This window comes from Cryptomeria japonica, chromosome 10 (assembly GCF_030272615.1).
Source record: "Cryptomeria japonica chromosome 10, Sugi_1.0, whole genome shotgun sequence".
Taxonomy (NCBI): Eukaryota; Viridiplantae; Streptophyta; class Pinopsida; order Cupressales; family Cupressaceae; genus Cryptomeria; species Cryptomeria japonica.
The window spans coordinates 546,778,557-546,800,192 of NC_081414.1; the positions used below are offsets into that span (position 1 = coordinate 546,778,557).

General features: G+C 36.7%; 1 protein-coding gene across 1 annotated transcript in view; it reads right to left on the bottom strand.

The window, feature by feature from the left end:
• LOC131060759 (uncharacterized) overlaps positions 1–21,134 on the bottom strand; it is a 297,226-nt gene extending 276,092 nt beyond the window's left edge. Inside the window, exons 1-3 of the mRNA XM_057994137.2 lie at positions 20,979–21,134; positions 8,635–8,859; positions 280–519 (exon numbers count right to left, since the gene is read on the bottom strand). Coding sequence (XP_057850120.2) covers positions 280–519; positions 8,635–8,755 — 361 coding nt within the window. The 5' untranslated portion in view covers positions 8,756–8,859; positions 20,979–21,134. The remainder of the gene's footprint in view (positions 1–279; positions 520–8,634; positions 8,860–20,978) is intronic.
• Positions 21,135–21,636: the final 502 nt, after the last annotated feature.

Here is a 21,636-nt window from a genome sequence, read left to right on the forward strand (position 1 = left end):
TAGAATCCATAACAGAAGCTCTGCTATTAATTAGTCTCGCTTCCTTATACTCTCAATTTTTTACGTTTCTCACTTTCACAAAATCAACAACTAGAATCCATGTTTGTCAAGGAGAAACAATGGGAGTAAGGACAGGATAAAATGCACGGGAAGATGGCTGTGAGATGGATTAAGAGTCAAGACAACAAATATAAAAATACTTAAAACAAGGAATGATCCAATTGTATTATTAGTGCCAGAAAAGTTATGATAAAATATTTATAATGATGAGTTACTTACCTGGCAAGGTTCCCCATGTAGAGTCGTCAAAGCTGATCTCATAAAACTTCTGAGGAGCTTCTTCAGGATTTGGAACTAGAAAGAAATTCCAGTAGCCACTCAAAGACATAACATAAGGTAATTCTTTGACCCAAAATGCAGCACTCTCAAGAGAAGCCGAAACAGATTCATCTCCCCATGCTGCCAGAGTAGCAGCCTCGAAATCAACATTGTTGCGCTCAATCCAAAATCTTAAAGCTCCTGCATTGAACACATTTTTTTTCACTCTGGTCATGAGTAAAAGATAAAGCACTTCAAGATATCACATAGTATTGCCACTGATATTATGTAACTTTATCCCATAGAAATTTACCATGAAGACTGACCTACAAAATTCAATTATTATATTCTTAATCACAGAAATGTAGTTTAATTGTCTTCCTTATACAAACACAAGTCCCAGAGCATTTCCAAATGTATAAAAAAATTGCTAAAGCCGAGCATCTCAATCCTTTCAATCACAAAACATATAGTTCAAATAAACAAAGATGGTATTGGAGCAAGATTTCGAACACATATCAAATTCTAAAGAGTCATGACACAGACTGTTTTGCAATAACCAAAGATTGATTAAATGGGCACAAAACACAAAAGAGAGAACTCATCTACCATCATTGACTAATTATAGAACAACAAAAGTTCACAAGCACGTCTTCCAACCAACAAAAAAACAATGATTTAATTTATTATTACAATGTTTTTACTATTAGGACTATCTTCTTTGAGCATTAGCCAAGCATTGTGGGACCATGGTAAAAGGCACACCAGTGACCTCAATTAAGCATTCTTGTAATTTTGTACTCTAAACTGCAAACTGAATTTGAAATTCAGTTAATATGGGCAAATTCCAGCATTTTGCAACATTTCCATTTATTTGACCATATTGATCAAGTGACTCCAACTATCTGTTTATGATCCTAGATGTTCTAGCATTTCCAAATGTAATGGGGGCCCTAAACTTTCAATACATGCACTGTTGTAAATGGAGCCAGCAACAATGTGAACAAATCACAGCAAATCATTAAACAATAAAAGCTAATATGCATGTTATAGCATTTCCAAATGCAAGGGAGGCCCAAGGGGTGTAATGTCCCCATATAATGCCCTCTCTAAAATAAAATTTAACAATAAATAATAATATAATTAAAAATATATATATATACATAACCAAATAAATAAATAGAATGAACTAAATCTTAACAAATACTAAACAAGATTTAATATATTAATTTCATATTTATCAAATAATAACATATTTTGAGACAAATAAAACTCCTAAAATAAAGATTACCAATTTAACTACGGAGAGAATAACTGTCATCTATCGACTGAGAATTAGCGATCTAAATAAATCAGATTATATATATTATAATTAGTGGAAATATGAATCGTATTCAAGTGCTAGACTTGAGGCCCATTAATCTTCCACTGCTGTGTGGGTATTTCGTCCTGAGTATATGGACGCAAATAGAAGTTTTTGGGTAGTATTCAATGTTACTGCCGTTAATGTTGGTAATCGCCAAAACAATCCTTCCTGTTGAAAGGCACATAGACCTCTGCCACGTCGATAAGGGAACATCACATGGCAATTAATTATCGTCCATATGAATGAACCTCTTTAATCAGATCTATGATATCTCATATCCAATCCATCCACAGTTCCAACTGTGAATGATGAAGCCGATAACATTAATACCATCGAACTATTAATTATTGATCTCCATACAATATCGATATAAGAAAGACATCAAACATGATTAAGGAAGCAAATCAATTCATTAAGGATCACAATAATCAGTAATATATTGAAGTGATGCGATTATGACATAACCAATGAACGTGTCTCTATACTCCAAGAGACACAACCAATAGGTTGAGTAAACATATATTTTTGCATCCATTACATCACTTAGGGAAGGACAGAATCAGATCGATCAATAATAGATATTTCGCCTATATTCGAAGAGATAACTGGTAACAGCCCATGACCGTCTCACCTCCAGAACAATATACAGTTATATTTAAATACTAGCAGACCAGTAGTAATACTCGCTACTCACTTGAAGTTATAATTGCTGTAATAAATGTCAAGTCGTTAGTCTCAGAAACTCCGACCAAGTCAGATATCATAGTGGTATATCTATAAGATTAATATGCATCTAAACTTATAGATTGATATCTATTATATTACAGTACTCCATTTAGATGACACTGTAGATCTAAAATAACAGTCATTCTATTTCTGAACCCTGTCTGGCAATATAAATCTTATAAAATTGCTAACACTAAGTACCAAAATAAGAAGCTGCAGGCAATTTAAGAATTTAGGCACAGAAAATCTTTGGGATCCAAATAGGGGACATTACAAGGGGGGCCTAAACTATCAATACATGCACTGTCGTAAATGGAACCAGCAACAGTGTGAACAAATCATAGCAAATCATTAAGCAATAAAAGCTAATATGTTGCACATCTTACAGAAAAACTGCCGAGCACAACAATTACTATGCAACTCCAGTTTGATATGAGAGTGCTCTCTACTTTTGTAATGTCCCTTTTAATTAATTAGCTTATGTGGGCTCTATCCTTATTTTCCTTATAAGGATATGAAATATTTTAAATTTTAATAAAGGGGCCATGGCTTAGTAGCTACAAAAAAAATAATAATAAACAATATGGGGGTGTGGGTTTCCATAAAAGATTGTTGCAACCCCAGAAAAACTTGGCAGCTTCTTCATGACAAATTCTATGACAAGAACTTAATGAATTACAAGAGAGTAGAGCTAATTTTAGAAAAGAATCTCATTAACTTTTTAATTGTTATCTTTGGGAGGGAAAACGAGACCTATTGATGCTATATATTGAGGAGCTCATTGGCCTTTGACTCATCTGCCAATTTATCCAGTCTTTGTTGTCATAGTTTGAGCCTTGTGTTCAGCTGTAGGATTCAGTGACGAAAACTCTTGGATTCTGGAGATTAGAGGACGAACCACCTTTGATTTCTTGGAGATTGGAGAATGAAAACCCTCTGATTTACTGAGGACAACTCACACAAAGGTTGTATTTGTAGTACAAGCTTTGTTTGGATTTCAGCATATATTTTGGTATTCGCAACAAGTTTTGTATTTTGTATTTCTCAATATTCAACATGTTGTGGAAGCATAAATTTTGTAATCATTGAAGAAGCAATTTATTGTGGAAGAAGCATTGTTCATATATGCATGTTATTCTTTGAAGCTTCAGCATATCTTTATTATTTTTGCAGTCCATTGTTACATCTTTCTAGGCACTGTTATTATTGGAAATAATAAATAAAAAATCATTATTCATTTACTGTATGTTCTCACCTTGCCCTCACAAGGTTTAGGTGAGCACATGGTGATTAATAATATCTACCAATTGTATGCTCTTACTTCACCCTTATGGGATCTTTGTTAGTTTATTGTAACTTAGTGAGGAAAATAAATAAGGATTTGAATCCTTATAGGGCTTGGCCCTTCTTCTTGATGTAACGTGGAGACTCAGCTGGGTCCTATTCCCATGTAGTGTGTGACCCTTAAATAGGGCAGAACAATTAAGGTAACGTGTGAAGGTTAAATATAAAATATGGTCACCAAAATATGGGGCCAACCCCAAAGGAAAACTTGCACGTTAGAGCTCATATATAACAAAGTCATTTGCCATTCAATACACACACAAACAGCGAAAAAGGATATCTGCTTTAAAGGTTTACTGAACTTGGCGAATCTGTTCAAGGAGATTATAGCGAATTTGTTCAAGATCATAGCGAATATTGTTGCTGTTGATAGCAAGTCCTTCAAGGTGTAGATCTGATACTTTGTTGCTATTGATAGCAAGTTCTTCAAGGTGCAGATCTGATACAGACCCGAAGCAAATATATTCACTGGAAAGGGCAGTCTTATTCCCTGTGGAAGTAAGAACCTAGTGCAAACCTGTTCATGATAAAGAAGCAGATCAGATTTCTGCAAGTGTGCAGAATACAAATCTCAGATCTGAGTTGCAGCTAAGTACACATTGTTACCTTTTGGAATTGAATGCACAATCAGACCTATGGGTCTTTATTGCTGGGTTTTTCCTCTTAGGAGGTTTTCCCAGGGTATTTGTGTGTCGTGTTTCATTATTGTTCATCTTTATGTTTATGCCTAATTCTGAAAGTCACTAAACTAAACAGCAAATCAATTAAGATTCAGTTTCTGAGTTTTCCATTAAATCTGAAAGTCTAATTTCTGTTGTTTTGTAACTAGTTTGGAAAATATTTATAATGGATTCGAATTGCCAAAGGCAACATTCGAATCCATTAGGATTAAATAGGGTTGGGCCCTATCTCAATCTAATATGTAAAACAAATAGGGCTGGGCCCTATTCCAATGTTGTTCGGATCATTATAGGGCTGGGCCCTACTTCCCTTATATTCCTAACATATAATATTCAAAACGCATGGACCTATTTACCAAACGTGTGGGCTAACGTGTGGACCCATCCTCATTATGTGGCGTGTGAATTAAAGTGAGTTTAGGCGCCAAAATGTATTGGGCCGACCCTATATGCATTCACTCTACCTTGTATAAATACAGATTCATTTTGGAAGGAAACTATTCAAGCAAGTTCACAGAATACCTCTGCTCCAAAAGTGCGATTCAAATCTGCTCTAGGTGCGAAATCTCCAACTGTGCAAATTATCCTTGAAGGTCTGCAAACTCAGTTAGGAGGACAACGAATTGTCATTGTATGGTGCAAATTACATCTGCTAGGTGAAATTCATCTGTTGTGCATCTATTGTATGAAGACAGTGAACATCATTGATGGGCAGCGCAGCATATCATCATAGAAGCACAGTGAACCATCATCGAAGGAAAGCAAATTCATTGTCTTGTAATTTCCTTGCATCCGAAGGACTGAGATAAGTCGGTTTCTATCTATTGTCATCTGCGGTTATTGTGCCTTAGCTGGGTCAAACTTGTAACTATAATTTCTGCCTATTATAATCAGATCTGAAGATCTGTTGTTGCTAGGTTTTTCCTCCAAGGGGGAGGTTTTCCCAGGGTAGTCTTGTGTTGTGTGCATCTCTATTTATGTGCTTTATTTCTGTTACTGTACATTATTTACTTCTGCACCTATATGTTAAGCGATTGCAAATCTGATTACTAGAATCTAACAATTTCGACATGGTATCAGAGCCCTAGGTCTGTATAGAGGCTGTAATCAGATTTGTGCTTCCTTCTAACCTGCTGTTCAAAAGTTTAGTCCCCATAGCTTCTTATATCAGGTCTGAAGATAGGTTGGAAGGTCACACAAATTTCTCTTCTTGGAAGGTCAAGATAATGATGGCATTGAATGATCTTGCTGAATATGTTAGCAAGAATGCTAAGGAACCTAAGGGTGCAAGTGAGAAAGAAGATTGGAAGAAGGACTTCCAAGCTCAAAGGATAATAATAGACTCCGTCAAAAATCATTTGGTGCCATCCATCTCCATGAAGAAGTCCGCCAAGGAGATGTTCTCTACATTGGAAAAGATGTACGAAGTCAACAATACCAACTACATCCTTGCCTTAAGGAATCAGCTCTCCTACATCAAATTAGAGAAAGAAGAACCTGTTGCTGCTTACTTCATGAGAATCTCTCAGCTGAGAGATCGGCTTGCCACCATTGGTAAGAGCATTGAAGACAGTGACTTATCTATGACTGCCCTAAATGGTCTTCCTCCCTCTTGCGAACCATTTGTTCAAGTAATCTGTGCCAGAGTTGATCTTCCTAAGTTTGATCAATTAATGGGAGATTGCATTCAAGAAGAGTCTCGGCTGGCTGCGAAAGGAAAAATTAAGAACCCTTATGATGAGCAACATGTCCTCTTGGCTAAGAAGGAAGGCAGCCAGTGGAAGAAGAATGATTTCAAGAGATATAGAGATTTCAGCTCTCCTGCCCCTCCTTCAAAGAAAAGACCAAGAGACTTATCCCACATCCGATGCTTCCGATGCAACAAGCGTGCCCACTTTGGAAGGGACTGTCAAATTCAGGATGAGCAAGAAAATGCAAACATAAATGAAGTATCAAATCCTCACAATCATGAAGATTTCCTCCTTTGATCTATTGGTTTGTTGATCCATCCTTAAGTTAAATTCTGTTTTAGATTTAAGTTTGGTTCCAACTTTAAGTCAGAAATTTGTTGTGGATTTATCTTCTAGATAGGGTTTTAGAGGGAGTCCCGTGACATCTTTAAAATACTCTTTATCTCAGTAAAATCTTATTGCTGGTTTCTAATCATTGTGATCTATTGCTCTAATGATGGAATTGATAAATGTGTTACTTGATTATTGCAAATGTTTTCCTTTATTATATTCTATGTTGAAACTAACAAGTGTTATGGTTATATTCTATGATACACTGGGTGTATCATCCACCCTCTGTCGAGTGCAATATCATCCACCCTCTGTCGAGTGCAAGGTGGCAGTGCTCGCTCACCCTCTGCGGAGTGCAAGGTGAATCCACCCTCTGTCGAGTGCAAGGTGGCGGTTATTTCTCACCCTCTGCGGAGTGCAAGGTGGCGGTTATTTCTCACCCTCTGCAGAGTGCAAGGTGAGTTCACCCTCTACGGTGTGCAAGGTGACAGGTTGTTCTTCTCAGTGAAGAAGCTTATGTATCCTCTGCGGTTGTGCATGATTTATGTTGTATGGTTATATATATCTTTGAGTGTTAATTATTGCAAGTGTGCATATGGAAAGGTCTCTGTCATCCTCTGTGGATGTGCATGATGAAAAATTATGGTGTTACATGCAGGTCCGCAAGAAAGTGTAAAGTTATGAAGCGTTCGCTTCATCCTCTACAGGCATTGCAAGAGAAGATCATTTAAAGGTTCATTGTAATGTAATTACATGATCAAATCACGAATTGTATATTGATTGTACTATTAGGGCTGGGCCCTAATCTTAAACATTGTAATTATTCATGCCATGGGATTGTCCATGTGAATATGGTTATGTATTTATTTTCCTCCCTAGTTAAGAGGGAGTGTTAGTTTATTGTAACTTAGTGAGGAAAATAAATAAGGATTCGAATCCTTATAGGACTGGGCCCTTCTTCTTGATGTAACGTGGAGACTCAGCTGGGTCTTATTCCCATGTAGCGTGTGACCCTTAAATAGGGCAGAACAATTAAGGTAATGTGTGAAGATTAAATATAAAATATGGGTGCCAAATATGGGGCCGACCCCAAAGGAAAACTTGCACGTTAGAGCTCATAGATAACAAAGTCATTTGCCATTCAATACACACACAAACAGCGAAAAAGGATATCTGCTTTAAAGGTGCGAAAGTTGATACTGAACTTAGCGAATCTGTTCAAGGAGATTATAGCGAATTTGTTCAAGATCATAGCGAATATTGTTACTGTTGATAGCAAGTCCTTCAAGGTGCAGATCTGATACTTTGTTGCTGTTGATAGCAAGTTCTTCAAGGTGCAGATCTGATACAGACCCGAAGCAAATATATTCACTGGAAAGGGCAGTCTTATTCCCTGTGGAAGTAAGAACCTAGTGCAAACCTGTTCATGATAAAGAAGCAGATCAGATTTCTGCAAGTGTGCAGAATACAAATCTCAGATCTGAGTTGCAGCTAAGTACACATTGTTAACCTTTGGAATTGAATGCATAATCAGACCTGTGGGTCTTTATTGCTGGGTTTTTCCACTTAGGAGGTTTTCCCAGGGTATTTGTGTGTCGTGTTTCATTATTGTTCATCTTTATGTTTATGCCTAATTCTGAAAGTCACTAAACTAAACAGCAAATCAATTAAGATTCAGTTTCTGAGTTTTCCATTAAATCTGAAAGTATAATTTCAACAATCTTGGTGATCAAAAAGTAATAAATATTTTATATTAAAATATATTGAGAATATTAAAGCTTTTCCATATGACGCACGCAATTAAGTTTTAAACTTAGAGTGGAGGCTTAGCTTTTGCACAGCTAAATATGGAGGTATTGCCCACATGCCTGCTATGATGAGAAAGTGAGAAATAACTGCATGATATTACTTTGAAGTTTAATATAATCTACATACAGTTAAAACATCCAATTTCCAAGTTTATCATATTGTAGATTTTAATCCAAAAAAGCATTGGTCAACATTTAAATCTGCCAGGCCAATGCAATAGAATTGAATCACAATAATTTCCATAACCTACACATTAAGCACGATTTTATCCACCATCGATATCTATAGAAAAATAGCAAGTTACATGTTCACCAAAATCCCTCCAACCTATTTATTACTCATGTAAACAAGCAGTCGTACAAATTGGTACCTTCAACTGTTGCATGACAGTGCAAGGGAACATGAGCAGTTCTTTTGTTCCACTTTACAATAGAGGGATCCTCCCAAAATTTTTGAGGGAAACCTGTTTCCTTTCTTACGCTTTGAGCCATTATCTCCCCTATTTTGTTTCGGCACTATTTTCTAGTTCATGTGCTTCATGCCTCTGACCACAACAACCACCCAGCTTGATGCATGGTAAGCGCCAACATCCAACCTATAGAATCCCAAAAGGCTTTATTAACTTCTGACAGCAATAACAAGTTAATTCCTGCTGTAACTACCTTATTGAATTATGTATTTGAAAGCCAAAAACTTGTGGGTTTTTCAAACAGATTTGTTACATTGGCAGTTAGTATAAAATAAATTTAAATTTTCCATTAAATATTTGCTGCTATATAAAAATAGAAAAGATAATTCACTTTGTAATGCTCTTCTTTAACAAGAAAACAGATTGTGACTCAATCAATAATAGAATAAAGCACAGTTCCCACAAAGAGCAGATTGCTACACAAAATTTCAAAATGTCAGCTACTATCCCACATGTACAAAAGATAACTTCATCCCTTAACCAAATATATGTTAGCAAAGAAGCAAAATAGTTTCCCTGACTAATATTGGTACACTCTGCATCAATACTTGACAATGAACACTACATAAACCAACATCTTGTCAAAGATAGCTCTGGAAAGTTCAAAACAAACTAATACTTTAATAAAAAGATAAGAAAGGATGATCCAAATGAATGTATTACCATATAAGACCCTAGCCAAAGATGAACTTACTTCAAGGTTGTTTAGTTTCAAAAAGCATTGTACAGTTCCAACCTAAGTTGCAAGGTTTGGGTTCGTGAGCAAGTTTGGTAAAGAAAAAATTCAAATTAAATTTGACCATGATAAAATTTGAAAAAAGAAATTCATGATTAAATTCAACAACCATAAATCTAAATTATTTAATAATTTTATTATGATATTAATATATTTATGAATATATTACATTATAATAAAATCATAATACTATATAAAAATTATAATAAAATCTTATGAAAATTTTAAAACCTAAAATATAAATTATTAGATTGTAATGATACGAGAAAATATGAATCATAAACTTTATACCATCGATCACAAGAATCACAGGAATACCCTTCTGATTATTGTAAATTATAACTATTACAGGGTTTCCTCTTATTACTCTTATAACATTAGCCAAAGGTGACTACAATTACTTTTAGAACTTTTATTTTGTCGTCCTCCCATCCATTTCCTTCATCTGAATTTGATTGCTTGGCTTCTGACCACAGTTCTGCATTAGCTTCTCTCAACTTTCTCTTGTGTATTTCACTTTTGGAATGTTGCCATCTTCTCTATCATCATAGAAGAAAAGCCATCAACATACAGCTGTTTCCTTTGCTTTTCAACTTTTTCCAGCTTTCCTTTGCACCTTTCACTTCAAGCTTTGCAGGAAGACAATGAAGACAATGATAACTTCATTTAATGTCAAACTTAGCATTGCAGTTTTGATTCAGTTTATAAAGGAATCCTAGCACTTGGGTGCTATCATGGCCATCATCTGTCCACCCAAATGCCTTGCCCCAATGCAGCGGATCTTCACCATTCTCTGAAAACAAATGGAATTTCAGGATTGTGAAATAGCAATTTTTTGTAGGAATTATAATAAACTCTTATGCATTCCTACGGACAAATATTATTGATGACTTCAAATGACATTTTAGGGATTGTAATGGTATTTGCTAAATTTTGAACTTTTTGGTTGATATGCAGTGAATTCTGACATAGTTCCAACAATATTGAATCTTCACATGGTGCAAAAGCAAGCCATTTGCATCTAAGTATGATGACTTTGTCACTCTTATTAGTTATTACACAGCTATCCTTGTCTGACAGGTAGCATCATTGGGATTTTGAAACAGCGACTCTCTTTTTATGTGTGTTCTTAGCTAGTAGCTTGCAGTCTTTTGTCACTACAAGGATTGAATCTTCTTTTTGGCTTCCACATGCCAATGTCATTAGTCGTACTTTTAAGTCCCATTTACCTATTTTGGTCAATCCTAGCAGCAATATAAATGATTTCATGTTCTTATCATTTCTGTTATTGTGTGAAAGAGATGATTCAGTATCATATATATCTAAAAATAGCATATTTTAACTTTGTAGTTTGATCATTTTAATTTCCTAAAAGGCTAAAATTTTGAAGAATATATGTTTAATGATCAAATGAACTCTTGACACCAGATGATGTATTGGATAAATGCATTATTAAAGGATTTTATCATATGTCCTTATATGACAAATATTTATCATTCCAAAACAAGGAAACCATGATCTGTGTTGCTAATAACAAGGTTGAAGACTTCTAATTTAGTCAATATGAGTTACAAGACCATTCACAGCAGTGCCAAGAGCATAAAGGTTCTCATTGAAAAATGTCAGAAGCTTCAAGCTTCTAAGTCTTCTAATAATACTTTTATTGATCTGGATAATGTTGATAAGGGTAAACAAGGTATTGATGAGAAGGGCCTGTGTTATCAAACTCGAGGCAACCTAAAGAAGTTCATGGAGCAGGAAAAAATGATTTGCATGATATGAAGAATCTGTCTTAGAATCTTGATCAGCTGGAGGCCGAGGTTGCTGAGGCCCTCAAAAACCTATTAGAATATTTAATTATATTTTAGTCAGTTATATTTAGTTCTTTTATTAATGGTCATTCAGCTTTTTAGCTTTTTAGTTCATTTAGTCTTTTAAGTGCAACTATTGCTTCTTTTATAAAGACGCATAGTTAGATTTTTATTATTTAGCTTTTTAGCTTTATTAAGCATTTTAGCTTCATGTTGAAGCTTTAGCTTTACAGTTTGTTCTTTTTAGAACACCATCTTGTAATTTCTTTATATACGTTGTATATTCGTAATTAATTCATTCAATTATTTTTCATGGTATCAAAGCATGGAAATTAAAATTTTCAAAAGTTTTTTTTATTGAAAAATTTCAAAGTTTTCTTGGAGAGATTTTTTTTAAAATCTATTTTTTTAAAGAAAAAAAAACAGGTTTTTTTCTCTTCCTGGGTGAATTTTTTTGCAGGTGTTTTTGCGGCTCTAAGTTTCTATTTTCCGGCAGACATTTTTTTTACATCACGTTTTTCCCGTGACAAGGGTTTTGCTTTCTAGTGGCAGTGTGTTTCTCCCCACGTCGGCTCTGTCTCTGAGGGTCACGTTTTTTTTCTTCGCGTTTTTTGCAATGCGGCAACTGTGTGCTTCGGCAATTTTTTTGCATTTGTTCTAGCCGCTTTTTCCAGCGACGGCATTACCATCGTGGATAATTTTCACGATTTTTTCCAATGCTTGCGCAATATTTTTTTGTGAATTTTCATAACGGGGGATTTTTTTCTGCAAACGATTTTCCCTGTTCTCTATCAGCGATCTTTCCGAGTTTCGTGGCTAGGATTTTGATCCACCCTATTCTCTATCTGCATTTTTTCCCCAATGGTATGAAAGATGTGTATAGACTGTTTTTTTTTTTTAATCAATATTATTTTTCAAAAATATTCAGGTTTCACATTTGCAGGAAATTTTAGTTTCTGGGTTTTTCAGAAAAACCTCAAAATGCGTGCATTGGGATTCATGCCTCGAATTTTGTTCCAAAGTTTCAAATTCTTTGTGCAGTTGTTTCTATTCTGATTTTTTTATCAACTTCTTCTACCTCAATTTTTGTGCTTTCACCAAGTTGACTTGTTTCAACCTCGGTTTCCGTGATGGCATCTTTGACCAAAATCATGTTGAAGCACAATCAAAATTTCAACGGCCACAACTACAATACTTGGAAATAGCGCATGTTGACGATATTTGAATATCGTTACCTTGATCAAATTGTTCTAGGCAAGGCTTCTCGTCCTGTAGCAACAAGTATAGACCAGGATAAATTTGATGAGTGCAATCGAGAGGCTGTTATGTTTATCAAGTTATCAATCAAAGATGATCAACTCCCTCAGATGTCTTCAAGTAAAACAGCGAAAGAGATCTGGGATCTCTTGAAGGGTCTTCATGAGACATCCGACAAGAGCCGAGCTTTCTTTCTAAAGAATATGTTGTTTTCTATCATGATGGATGAGAATACATCTATCTAGGCACATCTTACGAAGATCAAGGACATCTGTGACCAGTTGGAGGCTATCGGTCGAACCATGGAAAAAGAAGATATAGTAGTGATCACACTGAAAAGTCTACCCCGATCCTACGAGCATATCATTGATACTCTCAATATCTCTTCTACTCGTGCTGATCTGAAGTTTCCTAATCTCTGCAACAAGCTTCTCCACCAAGATAGATGGAAGCAACAGTTTGGAAGCAGCGCTAGTTCATCGACTAAACAGGCCTTCATAGCCAAAGCTTTGGATAAGAACAAGGGTAAAGCTCAGTCCTTCCAACAAAAAGGACAAGGTCCAGATCAACCTCAGCAGTCTTCGAAGAAGAAGAGTTTACAATATAACTACTGTCATCAGTTTGGCCATTTGGTGAAAGATTGTAGGAAGTTGATAGCATCCACGCAATTCAAACAAGGAGGGTCTAAGCAGAAAATTATGCCACGCATCCTAACCAGAAGGAAATTGCCTTCTATGCATTCATGGCCCAACGTCCATCTAATGATGTCACATCATCATCCTGGTACATTGACTCTGGCGCCTCTCGGCATTTCACACATCATCGAGATCGGTTTACAAAGTATGCGCCTTTCACTGATACAGTGATTTTTGGAGGAGGCAAAGAGTATAATGTTGTCGGAAAGGGCAACATCAGATTTCATCTGGAGGACGAGATTTGATATTTCTCGATGTATACTATGCCCTAGGTATGAAGCTCAATCTACTATCAGCCAATTAGATTATGCAGCATTCTCCACAGCTGGATGTTGTCTTTGGTTTGCACGTGCCACATTGTCGACAGGGAGACTTGCACTAAAATTGTTGTTGGCATTGAGGATCATGGTCTTTATAGACTTGTTGATTCTGGTGATTCTCAAGAGCACGCCATGGCAGCTTGGAGTACTTCCATCAGCACTCTTTGGCATCAGCGATATGGGCACCTGAATATTCACTATCTCTCTTAGTTGGCTTGGGAGGATCTAGTTGTTGGATTACCTAAGATTCAAACTCAGAATCATGGAGTTTGAGGAGCTTGTCAAGCTGGAAAGCAACATAGGACTCCGTTTTCAGATGGAGACAATTGGAGAGCATCCAAGGTCTTGCAACTAGTTCATGCGGATATCTGTGGTCCCATGAACACTCCAATCACTGGATGCGGGTATTTTCTATTGTTTGTTGATGATTTCAGCAAGCGCATGTGGGTGTATTTTCTTAAGCAGAAATCATAGGTGTTCACCATGTTTTAGAAGTTTAAGGCCTTAGTGGAAAAAAGAGTCTGGCTGTCAAATAGTCACTCTTCGGTCCGACAATGGAGGGGAATTTTGTTCTACAGATTTCACTAACTTTTGTGATACACATGGCATTAAGCATTAGCTTACCACACCTTACACCCCTCAACAAAACAGTGTTGTTGAGCACGGAACCGTACAGTCACTGAGATGGCTCGATCTATGTTGGAGCATAGAAATGTTCCAAAGCAATTTTGGGCGGAAGCAGTCTTCACTGCGGTCTATCTTCTAAACCGGTCTCCCACAAAGGTCGTTAAGAAGATGACTCTAGAGGAAGCTTGGTCTGACAAGAAGCCCAAAATCAGTCATCTAAAATTTTTTGGCTCTACAACTTATGTTTGGATTCCAGATGCCAAGCGCACCAAACTGGATTCCAAGAGTCAGAAATTGATGTTCACCGGCTACAGTGACAACCATAAGGCTTATCGGTTGATTGATGTAGACACCGATCGTCTCATATCCAATTGATATGTGGTGTTTGATGAAGAACAAGGGCCTTTTCAGCCTTTTGTTTTGAGCACTGAGGATCAGCCTCCAAAGGCTACAGATATGGGTGTTTGCCTTCCCTTAGCTCCACCTGATGGGAGAGATTCAGTTGACTCTACAATTGTGGGGTCTCCCAGGCATGACATTGCACCACCTGACTTTCCTCAAGAACATCTAGATCCAAATCCAGATGAGCTTGCTCCAAATATTCCAAGTAATATTCTTCATCCTATAGTAGATGTTGGTACTTCTACTCTCCAGCCTAAGTGGTGGGCCAAGACCATCGATGATCTTCGTGATGATGAGCTCATTGAGGGTAGATCAACTAGAGGCAAGAGCAACTAGAACACAATTAATTTTGCTCTTATGGCCAACATTCACAGTATTTATGAGCCTCAAACATATTCAGAGGCTAAAGGTGTACCTGAGGGGGGGACAGGCTATGGCAGTTGAGCAACATAGTCTTCTGAAAAACAACACTTGGGTATTGTCAAATATTCCACCAAGGAAGAAGCCCATTGGCTGCAAATGGGTGTTTAAAGTCAAGTATAAAGTTGATGGAACCCTTGATAAGTACAAGGCTCGGTTAGTAGCAAAAGGGTTTTCACAGAAGGAGGGCATCGACTATGAGGAGACATTTCCTCCCACAGCCAAGATGAGTACCATTCGGCTTGTCCTCACTCTTTCAGCTCAGTTTGGATGGAAAGTGCATCAAATGGATGTCAAGAGTGCCTTCCTCAATGGTGATTTGCAGGAAGAAGTCTACATGACGTAGCCTCCAAGTTTCAAGGTTGTCGATAAAGAACACCGGGTATGCAAACTAGTCAAAGCACTCTATGGCCTCAAACAAGCTCCTCATGCATGGTACATAAAAATTGATAAGTGCTTGATTAATCAAGGCTTTCAGAGGAGTCCTTTCGATCCCAATTTGTATGTCAAGCATACTAGTGATGATATTATATTTCTAGTCATCTATGTTGATGATCTCATCATTACTAGCAATGCAGCAAATTTGATCAAGCAAGTCAAACAAAATTTGTTCAAGAATTTTGATATGACAGATTTGGGACCTCCATTATTGTCTCAGTGTAGAGGTTTGGCAGACTAATAGCCACATATTCATTTCTCAGTCAAAGTATGCCAAGGGCCTGTTGGATAAATTTTGGATGCAAGATTGCAAACCTACATCTACACCTATGGAGATAGGGCTGAAATTATCAGCCAAATCAGATTCACCTGTAGTGGATGAATCTTCATTCAGGCAACTAGTAGGCAGCCTTATCTATCACACCGCCACTAGACCTGACATCAGTTATGCTATCAGCTATATTTCTCGCTTCATGTTAGTCCCAAAAGCTGAACATTGAGTTGCAATGAAGCGTGTGCTAAGGTATGTAAAGGGCACTCCTGATTTTGGCATTATGTACAACAGAAGCAAAGATCCTAGGCTGGTTGGTTTCACAAACTCAGATTGGGCAGGTTGTGTTGATGACAGAAAGTCAACTTCTGGGTATCATGTTTTCAGCTTGGATACAGGTGTAGTCACATGGACTAGCAACAAGCAACAAGCAATAGCTCTTTCCCTAACCGAAGCAGAATCTCGAGGAAAAGTAAAAGCAACTTGTGAGGCAATTTGGCTACGTAGGATGCTTGCAGACATGCAAATGTATCAACCAAGACCTACTCCCTTGTTTTGTGATAATCAAGGGGTTTTGAAATTAGCCAAAAATCCAGTCTTCCATGAGTGGACCAAACATGTGGAGCTTCATTGTCATTTCATCCGCAAGCATGTTGAAGATGGATCAGTGATATTGCAGTACATTGTAACGTTTTCACACATCACCCCATTCCAAATGGGGACCCCCTACTTTTTAGGTCCTCTTGGTCTTTTGGCTTTGATTTGTTGGGTCTTTTCACGACAATCTTGTCAGCCTTCTCGGTTTGCAAGTGTTTAAAGGTCAATTTGGTTAAGTCTGCAAGTCGTTTGAAAAAATTTGGCTAAGTCTGGAACCTATTTTGTTTGTTTTAGGGTTTTACCCTTCAAACTTGGATTTGAGGCATTTCCTTTAGGATTTTTGAAAATTTGAACGTTGGATTGGAATCGGAGCCCTCCAAGGAACCCGCCAGTGAAATTTGAGCGAAGTCTAAGCAACTTTCTATTTTTAGAAAGTTCCTATTTTTGGGGGATTTCACTGCCCTCCCGAATTGTCTTTATTTCACCAAAAATCAAACTTACTATTTTTAGCAATTTCTATTTTTAGTAAGTGTCATCTCGTCCTGTTTTGCCCTAATCTTAACATTTTGAAATACTTACTATTTATAGTAAGTCTATTCTTAACAGGTTCATCAACAGGCAAGTGCCCCGGCACTGAAGACTGAGCATTACTGAACATTTCTAAATTCGAAAAGTTTGAAAAAGCAGGCTTCTGAGTGAAAAATGGCCAAGTGTGGAGAGCATTTTAAAAGTGGAAAGCACTGAAAAATCTTCTTAAGTTTGGCAGAGCAAAAATCCAGAGAAATGCATCCAAATGCAAGTGGGCGCCAAAATGAGGCCATGGAGGATTTTCCTCCATGGCGAATTTTCCATGACATAGAGTATTTGGCGCCCAAGAGGAGAAGTGGGCGCTAGAATGGGGTGGTGGAGGAATTTCTTCCACCCCCAAAATTCCATGACCATATCAAAATAGCACCCAAGCAAGTACTACAACGTCAAACAAGGCTCATGGAGGAATTTTCCTCCAAAAGGCATTTTCCTGTACATGGTCAATTCAGGGCCTAGGCTAGAAGGGGGGTGCCAAACAAGGGGCATGGAGGATTTTTTTTTTCTCCTCAGGCAGAATTCCTTGACCACATGAAAATTCCGCCCCAGTCAGAGGATGAGCGCCTGATCTAAGGTATCAAGGAAAAGTAATCAAAAGGTGAAATTCCTCAGGCTGGCAAGAACATGCTCTGATATCACTTGCAATGTCACTTTTGAGAGGACACTAAATCTTGCCCAATATACTTGTAGAATAATTGCAGGTTATGTATTTTCAGTCTGCTGTGGTAATTTGAACAGATTCAATTAGATGTTGTTTCCCTCTTTAAATGCACAAGTCTACTGTTTATATCAATCCGATTTGCTTCCTATACTCAGATATATATATCTGTATATGAGAATCCTTTCTATTACATCAAGTCTGATTCTCTAGTTATTGATTTAATGTTTCCTCTTCTTTTCCTTATATGCCTACTTTATTATTGTTTGCAGATTTGTATTTGTGTTCTGATCTCTTTGATAAATGTTCATATCATTCTTCCAGATTTTCTTATCTCTGATTTAGGCCTGGTCCTATATCTACTTTTAATGCTTCAGATATTTTGTACTATTCCATGGATCCTTCTTTCTCAAATGAAAACTTCTCCACTTTATATCCTCCAATGTGAGGGAGAGTCGCACCTTTTCTTAATGGTCATAACCTTTCACAAGTACCACCCTTCGAAATGGTCACAGCCCTTCATCATTGCTGCCCCTTTGAAAGAGTCACTTCCATATCATCTTCCCATTAATGCTTCCTTAATAACTTTGCTCCCTTTCTTTCTTTCTTTCTTTCTTCCCTTTTTCCACAAATGAAGTTCTCTTCTCTCCCTTTTATATCTCATGTTTGAGGGAGACACAACTTTTCATTTCATGCCACCATTCATTTAACTTAACTAAATTTTAATTATATTAATTTTTATTTTTATTATTTTATATTTTAATTTATTATTATTATTTATTAATAAATCCTACTTCAACAAGGAGACATTACACAGCCACTGCTCAACTTTTTGGGCAGCAAATGGTGGAGTTGGTGGCCCCATGAATATTCAATTTTGCTGCTTAAATTTAAATGAAATTAAGCCGTATTTTTAGATGAAATTTTTAATAATAATTTTTGCAAGTACAATTTGGAGTAAAAATTGGAGGCAAATAAAACGGAGGAAAAAAAAATTGTGGAGCCACATGTCATTTTTCCCAATATGCAGTTGCTGCTTATTTCCAACTCTCCCCCCCACCTCCCAACCCCCTCTTTTTTCAAAGCTTATTTTCAATTCTTAAACAGTAGCTGCTCCATTTAGGAATAGATTCCAGTTTATCCTTTTCCCGTAATTAAAAAATCTCCATAGGAACACTCCAGCTGCTTAAATTTAAGCAGAAATAGCACTTAACTAGCCACGTGGGAACATGGAATAAGAAAGGAAGAAATGAGCAACAACAAAAGACCAATATTTTGCAAGAATAGACACAGCCTTCTTAACCATGTTGTTTAACGCCACAAAAATGCCAAAACCACTATGTAAAGCAATAAAATTCTACGTGATTATAGTTTAGAAGCACACAAGCACTGATTAAGCATGACCTTAAGCATGTATTTGAAGGTATGTCCATAACTAGCCACTAAATATTTACAATTTGAACGGTATCTAGAATCTTAGGTTCAGGATGTTTCCGTGTTTTCTTGGATGGAAAGAATGCATTACCATCCAAAAAAGAAAGAAATCATATTAATGTACAGAAATGAACAAAATAGGTTAACGGGAGTGATAAGGACTGGAGCACACAGGAAATACTGAAAGTGGGGAGGGGGCATGAATCAGTATTTTAAATGCATGAAACCACATAAAACATAAAGAGAGCAACAATCAAGATGCAACCACCAAATTTCTCGTGGAAAACCCTTTCAGGTAAAAAACCACAGCATACGATAGCTTTCATTAACAAAAAATGGGCACCAACCCAGATTACGTAAGTGTGCACCAACTCACAAAGAGCACCAACTCCAATCATATGAGGCAACAACCTCAGTTTGAGCACCAACCCAAATACAAAATTCAATTATCACTAAAACTAAAGAAAACATCATACACTCAGCACTTCAAATCAAAATAACACACTTAGCAAAATATCCAGCTCCTTCAATCAGTAACACACAAGTAGCTCAACCAGGCAGGCAAATAGCTCAACCAGGCAAGCAAGTAGCTCAACCAAGTAGACAAGTAGCTCAAGCAAGTCAAGCCAGGAACCAAGCAGCTCAACCTAGCAACTAAGCAGCTCATCCAAGCAACCAAGCAACCAAGCAACCAAGTAGCTCAAACAAATAATTGCTAAACAAACCTTGATCATCATCCTTTGACATCAATGACAAAATATCCAACAAGGACATCAAGCCACAATACAAATCAGGAGTGCTAACAAGAAACTCCGAATAATAATCAAATTAATTATTTTTTAAAAAAAAACCTACGAAGCAATATAGAAAAAATCGGAGGCTAGACCCAAACAAGTGAAATCTAAGCCAGTCAAAGGATACAAAAGTTCCTTGTCAAAGCTAAGAGCCAATACAAAGGAGCTTATCAATACAAAGCTCTATTCTATGTCAAAATCTAAAATGTTAAGAAATGGACAAACAGTTAGAGGTTGATGATAGAGTAGAGCCTAAAATGCTAAAACATAAACAAAAACAAATAAGAACGGGGAGCAAAACACATTGGAGAAGGAACATATGGGATTGAGTGAAATAACACAAAGACCAAATCTAAGGTGGATTGCTTTTCTTTTACTCTCTATAAAGATATATATCTCATTTCAGACAAATGTTAGACTAAACGAATGACATAGACTGATATATACCCCTGCTTAAGGTATTTCAAAATCCGGATGATGCGATCAAACCTCAACGGAAGCCGAAGAGTATGATGATTTATTTGGGAGAATATTGGGCAAGGGGGACTGGCTGGATAAACTCTTCGAAACGTAGAGATAAAGTTGGTAATATCCATCTACGAAGTCAGAATAGTGAAAAGGGGAGGGTGACTATATTCTAATATATCGCGAGCCTTTAAGCATTAGTAGTATGATAGTATGAAAATATGGTCCTATTAAAATAAAGCAACAATGCAGATGATTTTCATAAACCCATCATGGAAAAAAAATTTTAAAAACTGATATGCTCCAATTCATAACCACAGTAGAAAGGAAAACTGTAATGGTCCAATCCATAAATTAAACCCAAAAAGATATAGATTTGGCAACGCCTTCTTAATCCACGTGAGCAATTAATTTTAAGTTCTGCATGAGGTGCAAAATTTGTAGTTCACACTTAAAATTCTTCATATAATAATGTGAATCATTTAATCTGACGAAAAACTACAGCTCATATTCATATATGTGAAAAATGATAGTGAGTCCAGAAAAAGGGCAAGCAAACTCAGGACAAAAGTTTGAGGCAAGATCGCCAGATTATTCGATTGGGTGTATTATTAGTTCTGAATTCGTCTAAGTTTATCATAAAATTGAGCACCGAAAATTTCTGTGAACCAATGCCAACTGTGAGAGATAATTTTTAAAAAATATCGAGAATGATAAGTTGAATTAAAGCCATACCTGGGCTATAATTAAGCGGACGGGTTCATGGCCAATCTCTTGCACGGCGAAGTATGACTGGTATGACTGGTAGAGTGGTGAATCCGAGATTGGTCGGCATGTATTAATTTGATATTACTTGGCACGTGATTTTAGACCCCGACTCGAGGCAAGCATATCGGTAAGTGTAACTAATGTTTAATTAAATTTTGCGATCTTGTTAGGATAAGCTCAAAACTAATAATAATATTTATTATGCATGGAAAAGGAAAATAAAATTGTATTTGTTATACGCACTCAACGAAAACAGGTAGTCATTTACAAAAGAGACTTCTTGGGATGGTTTTTTGTTCTCGTACATTTACTATGAGACATTCTAGGTTTCTTTTATGGCCATGGCTAACTTTAAATCAGCTATTGATGTTATTGTTCATATTTTGGTCTCTAGCTGAAATGGCTCCATCGAGTGTTCATGAATATTTGTTTCGAATTTTTTTCACGACGATAATTTTTTGATGTAGTTTTAGTCGCTCTGGAATTTAATTTTGTGTGTCAATGGTTAGACCAATTTACGCTTATTGGTTATTTTGTTGGGAGGATCCTTCCTGAAAGCATGCTCCAGAATTGGGTTGCCAAGGCATGGATCCCTCATGGGATCCACCTTATTGGCATTTAAAAC